At 46.7% G+C, this 6,079-nt stretch overlaps 1 protein-coding gene across 1 annotated transcript; it reads right to left on the bottom strand.

Annotated features, from left to right (window-relative positions):
• Window positions 1-864: 864 nt before the first annotated feature.
• LOC135711632 (uncharacterized) lies at window positions 865-1,723 on the bottom strand. The gene is made up of 2 exons (XM_065234501.1): window positions 1,381-1,723; window positions 865-1,319 (listed from the first exon to the last, which is right to left on the bottom strand). Exons 1-2 carry the CDS (start codon window positions 1,721-1,723, stop codon window positions 865-867), a joined length of 798 nt encoding a protein of 265 aa, XP_065090573.1.
• Window positions 1,724-6,079: the final 4,356 nt, after the last annotated feature.

The raw sequence follows: 6,079 nt of genomic DNA, 5'->3' as shown, positions 1-6,079 counted from the left end.
TTTTCATACCGAATTGACACCTTCGACATGTTTGTAACTTTGTTCTCTTAAGATCAATTGAGCTGAAACCAAATATTATAAATTATTATATAATATTTGCTGAAACGTTCGGCACAGAACTATAAATAAGTTCTTTTTAACGAATACTAAATACAAATATTTGGAAAATTGATCGAAATAATAACAGTTTTTGATTTGAAAAATCTATGTACTGCAAATATTTCAAACATTGTTTGAATTTTGAGAAACGTAAAATTTAAAACCTCAAAATAATAAAACTGCTACTATTTCGATCAATTTTACCTAATATCTCACTTTCCGGGAGGTACTTCCAAAAATCTGATATTTTATATTGGTAAAATTGAACAAATTTGAAGCTCTGTGACTATGGTATCAATGGCTAATGGCTCAATTGATCATAATACAACACGGAAAGTACTATAATTCGTACCTGGTGGCCTTATAACTGGATCTCAAATGCTGAGCCCCATCATCTATGTCATCAGATAACGATACAATAAAAAAATTGACAACGTAAGTGGAGGTGGGTCAGTCACACACTGCGAAGGGACGGATACGAAACCTGCATGAAGCGGATTGGAACCCGGCAGGACATTGCAGCAGAGGCAAACCTCAACAAGGAAATATAGGAAGTCGACAGGAATCCAACCTGGGCCCAGGTAAAGGCAAAAGCGAGCAGCCTCCCACGATGGAAATCTTTCACGTTGACCCTATGCACCACTAGGGGTGTCCAGGATACATAAGTAAGTTACTCTATCAATAAAATTCAATAAATCCTTTATTTAAAAAAAAAAAAACTATACCCTAACCATAAAATGCGAGCAAATCGCATCATCATGGCAATCACACCGTCACACTCGAGACGCAAACTGATATCGTTGAGTTGAAAATTTTACCATCGGTACAAAGGTTAGTGTAGGCTACCAGTTCACTGCCCGAATCTATGCACTCGTAGTAAACCCTCAGGTTGGCGCTGTCCCCAAATCTTCCCTCCTTGGTGCATTTGTAAACGCATGTCTTTCCATCAAACTCGGTTCCTTCCGAGCATCGATATATACGAGTGTCATACAACGTCATCCCTCCACTGTACATACAGCAAGCGTAATACTTCTTGCTGGAACCGTACCTGGTGAAAATCGTGTTTAAATTACACTTTACATTCGGACAATCATCGGCCGTCAGTTTTGACTTGCACAGGGTGGACTCAGGATTGAATGCGTAGCCCGATGGGCACTGGTACGTCTGCGGCATACTGCTCTGTCCATCGCAGTAGTGATAGAATTGACAAAATCTGGGATCTGCAAAATTGGAATCGAGTCAATCATGGAAACATCAAGAATCATCCGAAAAGTTTCGTACCTGGATAGAACCCAACTCCCGTGCACGTAAAATGCGGTGGAGGACAATTAGAACTAACACTTCCTTCGGCCGTGCATTCACCGTTGTTGCAGAATGGCGTATCCGGTGTCTGATACTGGCACGCACGGTATTCTGTGGTGTTTCCCAAACAGATCGTAACGTCGTAACATCCGGAGCAGGAAGAGAACACTCGACTGCCGTCACAGGATTCTATCGATAGGGATGATGGCTGCGCTGCCTGAGACGCTATCAGTGTTCCGGGAACTTCGGCCTGTTCCGCTGAATGCAGCTGAAACAGCACTATCACTAGCAGCAGCCCGAGGTTGGTCACTTTGGGTGTCATCTCGTTGGTCTTCTTCGGATGATAGTGACTGGTGGGTAAGGTTCTAGATTTTATAGCAACAGATTTGGGGTGTAGTTTGTATAATATTGGCTAAAGATATGCGTGAGATATGAAATTATTACGATATGCAGTAAAACATTATTACATTGAAGCTTTCGATAAGATAAAACATTTCGTACAAACGTTCAGATTAATCTGGGCTTTTTGTATCGGTTGAATGACATCAGCTGAGTTGTAATCATGTATTCCAAAATAATCAACACCATAAGGATTAGCGTAAAAGCCTAATAAGAAGAAGAATTGCGGTTAATTTGCGTGACGAAGTTTTACCATTGCAAGTTTATTTAATATCAAACTCTGAAGACGGACTTCACAGCTCAGTCAACGCATCGTAAATTATTTATGATGTTCCCAATTACGACCAGTTCCTTTTTTTTCGCAAGTCGGATGCCCTTCTGCAGAAAATAAACAGTTATGCCCCCAACCAACGGTCTTATCTTTTGTAAATACGATGAAAAAAAAAACTTAACGTCAACTCTTCTAGTTATAAAAGGCAGCATTTCGTGAACAATTCATTCAGAAAGATACCAACGAGATGTCGCCGAAAGTAACAACCTTTTCGTTGCTGGTAGTCGCTGTGCTGTTCCAGCTGCCCTCAGCGGAACAGACCGAGGTTCCCGGCAGTCTGATAAACCGGACAGCCCTGGCAGAGCAGCCACAATCCTTTTCGATAGAATCCTGCCTTGGCAATCGAGTGTTTTCAACCTGCTCCGGTTGTTACGATGTCACGGTCTGTTTGGGAGACTACACGGACTATCGCATGTGCCAATACCAGACACCGGAAACACCATTCTGCAACAACGGTGAATGTTCGGATGAAATGAACCTTAGTCTGGATTGTTTACCACCAATGATCACCTGTACCGGAATTGGTTTCTATCCAGGTGAGGAGTCTTAGATGATGAACGGTTGGTTGGTTATCAATTCAAAACCTTTTTTTCTAGATCCAAGAACCTGTCAACTCTACCACTACTGTGAGGAAAAGAACAGCATGCCCGATACGTACCAGTGCCCAGCTGGCTATGCATTCAACCCTGAGACGAACCTGTGCAAGCCTAGGCTGAAGGCCGATGATTGCCCGAAGGTGAAATGCAATTTGAACACGATTTTCACCAGGTACGGTTCCAGTACGAAGTACTTCGCATTCTGCGTGTACGGAGGAGGACAAATGCCATACGACATTCGTATTTTTCGATGCCCGGAAGGAACCGACTTTGATGGAAAGACTTGCGTTTACAAGTGCACCAAGGAGGGAAGGTTTGGAGACAGTTCTGACCCGAGGACTTACTACGAGTGTTTGGATTCGGGCAGCGAGCTGGTAGCTGACACGCATCTTTGCCCGATTGGTACCATTTTTAACTCAACGATATCGGTTTGCGTCACGGGGCTGAAGGTGTAACTGTTTCTGAAATAGGTTAAATTTTATCCATTACGAAGATCGAAATACTATAATGTGGAAAATTTGAAAATGTAAATTTTTTTTTTCTTAAATTTGTGTTACTTACTTACTTAAGGGTCCTGTGCACCACCAGCGGTGCAAAGGGCCAACGTGAAAGACTTCCATCCTGGGCGGCTGCTCGCTTTTGCCTTGACCTGGGCCCAGGTCAGATTTCTATCGAGTTGCTTAATTTCCTTATTGAGGCTCCGCCGCCATGAGCCCCTGGGTCTGCCTCTGCTGCGATGTCCTGCTGGATTCCAATCCAGCGCTTGCTTGCAGATTTCGTTTCCGCCCGTCGAAGTGTGTGGCCGACCCACCTCCACTTTCGCTCTCGAATTTCTGTTGCTATCAGCTTCTGAAGACATCGACGATGGAGCTCGGCATTCGAGATCCAGTTGTGAGGCCACCAGGCACGAATTATATACCGCAGGCATCGGTTGATGAAGACCTGCAGCTTTTGAGTGTTCTCCGCTGATACACACCACGTCTCGCTGGCGTATAACAACACAGATTTCACGTGCGAGTTGAAAATTCGGATTTTGGTGCGTTGACTTATCTGGTTGGATCTCCATACGTTTCGTAAACTCGCAAAGGCAGCCCTAGCCTTCTTGATTCGTGCACCTATGTCGCTCTTGGTCCCGCCGTCCGACGCTATTTGGCTGCCAAGATATTGGAAACTTTCGACCTTCTCCACTGCTTGCCCCGCTACCGTAAAGTTGGAAGGTTGCCCGTGTTGATATCCAACGATTTGGTCTTGTTGACGTTGATGGTGAGACCCGCCGCAGAGGAGCGTTCGGCTAGGTCATTGAGCTTACTCTGCATATCAGAGCGCCGTTGTGCTAGTAGAGCAACATCATCAGCCAAATCAAAGTCGTTGAGATGCTCCATGGTCATAGGCTGCAAAAGCAGCCCACGGTTCGGTACACGGTCAATTGCACCTACCATGATCTCGTCGATTACGATGAGGAACAGTAGCGGTGATAGTATACATCCTTGACTCACACCAGCGACTACCCGGATAGGGTCGGACAAGGCTCCGTTATGCAGAACTCTGCACGTGAAAGCCTCATTCTGCGCTTCGATGAGGTTGACGATTTTATCCGGGACTTAAAGAGACTCTTGGAATTCATTGACCTGCTCCAGTATGATGCGGAGCGTGACAATATGGTCCACACAAGATCTTCCGGCACGGAATCCTGCCTGCTGCCGTCGGAGAGTCGCGTCGATCTTCTCCTGTATCCGATTCAGGATAACTTTGCACAGAACTTTGAGAACAATACACAGTAACATGATGCCTCGCCAATTGTCGCACACAGTCAGATCCCCCTTCTTTGGGACCTTCACTAAGATGCCCTGCATCCAGTCGGCCGGAAAAGTCGCGGTGTCCCAGATATTACAGAATAGTTGATGCAACATTTGTGCGGATAGCATGGGGTCAGCTTTGAGCATCTCTGCTGATATGCGATCGACCCCTGGAGCCTTGTTGGATTTCATGCTTCGGATAGCTGCTTCAATCTCCTGCAGTGATGGGGCCTCGGAATTGACGCGAGTGATGCGCCGCACCCTAGACGGATCATGCCGAGATGTTGATGGCTGGTTGGCCGTCGAAACTTGAAGAAGTTGTTCGAAGTGCTCAAACCAGCGTTTCAGCTGGTCAGTGGGGTCGGTAAGCAATTGTCCAGTCGTATCTTTCACTGGAATCCTCGGTTTCATCCTTGCTCCACTCAGGTGTCGTGAGATATCGTAGAGGAGGCGTATATCGCCAGTGTTTGCGGCTTTCTCCCCTTCGTCGGCCAGGGAGTTCACCCACGCTCGCTTGTCCCGTCGGCAAGAGCGCTTGACTTCCTTCTCTAGAGCCGAGTACCGTTGACGGGCTTCGTTCTTGGCTCCTCTGGTTCTCGCCCGCTCTATCGCGGCTTTTGCTTCTCTACGCTCCTCAATCTTCCGCCAGGTTTCATCTGTGATCCACTCTTTCCTCTGGGTGCGCAGCTCACCCAAGTTGTTCTCGCTTGTTTCTATAAAGGCATTCTTGATGGCCATCCATTGTTCTTCTACGCTGCCACCTTCTGGAACGTCCGCAGCTCGAGTCTCAAGTTCATGAACAAAAGACCTTTTTACCGCGGATCTTCAAGTCGGCGTGTGTTGAACCGCCGCCCGAGTCTCTCCTCCCGTCGCTGGATCCGCGCCATGCGTAGGCGGATTTCACCGATTAGAAGGTGATGGTCAGATGCGATGTCGGCGCTGCGTTTATTCCGGACATCAAGAAGGCTCCGTCTCCATTTTCGGCTGATGCTCGATCTGATTCTCGGTATGTCCATCACGGAAAACCCACGTGACTTTGTGCACTGGCCGATGGGGGAAGAGCGAGCCCCCGATCACCATGTCGTTATTGCCACAAAATTCTGCAAACAGCTCACCGTTCTCGCTCATTTCGCCGAGACCATGGCGTCTCATGACACGCTTATAGTCCGTGTTGTCGGAGCCGATCTTCGCATTGAAGTCGCCAGTGTAGATCTTGATGTCACCCTTTGGAACCTTATCCACGACGGCATTCAGTTGACTGTAAAAATTCTCCTTGTCCTGTAGCTCGGCAGCATCGGTTGGCGCATAACATTGGATTATGGTAAGATTACGAACCCGTGCTCTAAATCTGGCAACAATTATCCTCTCATTAACAGGCTCCCACTTGATGAGCGCAGCACTTGCGGGGAGCGTTTTCACCTCGAATACCAAAGTATAGTAGTACCTGTGTTCTCCAAAGTTTGGCCAACGAACTTCACTCAGTCCCAGGATTTCTAGCTTCATGCGTCGTGCCTCGTTGGCGAGTTGTGCCAGTTTACCCTGCTGGGCTAACGTCA

Source organism: Ochlerotatus camptorhynchus, unplaced genomic scaffold (genome assembly GCF_037179485.1).
Source record: "Ochlerotatus camptorhynchus isolate MF236.1 unplaced genomic scaffold, CSIRO-AGI_Acam_v1.1 ptg000434l, whole genome shotgun sequence".
Lineage (NCBI taxonomy): Eukaryota > Metazoa > Arthropoda > Insecta > Diptera > Culicidae > Ochlerotatus > Ochlerotatus camptorhynchus.
The sequence above is the reverse complement of the archived record's forward strand: the minus strand, read 5'-3'. Positions and strand labels throughout refer to the sequence as shown.

Excerpts from the sequence above, each read along its gene's own strand:
- LOC135711632 (XM_065234501.1), bottom strand. The coding sequence starts at position 1,723 with ATGACACCCAAAGTGACCAACCTCGGGCTGCTGCTAGTGATAGTGCTG. Across the intron at positions 1,320-1,380 it reads GGGAGTTGGGTTCTATCCAG|ATCCCAGATTTTGTCAATTC; the intron begins GTACGAAACTTT and ends CCAATTTTGCAG.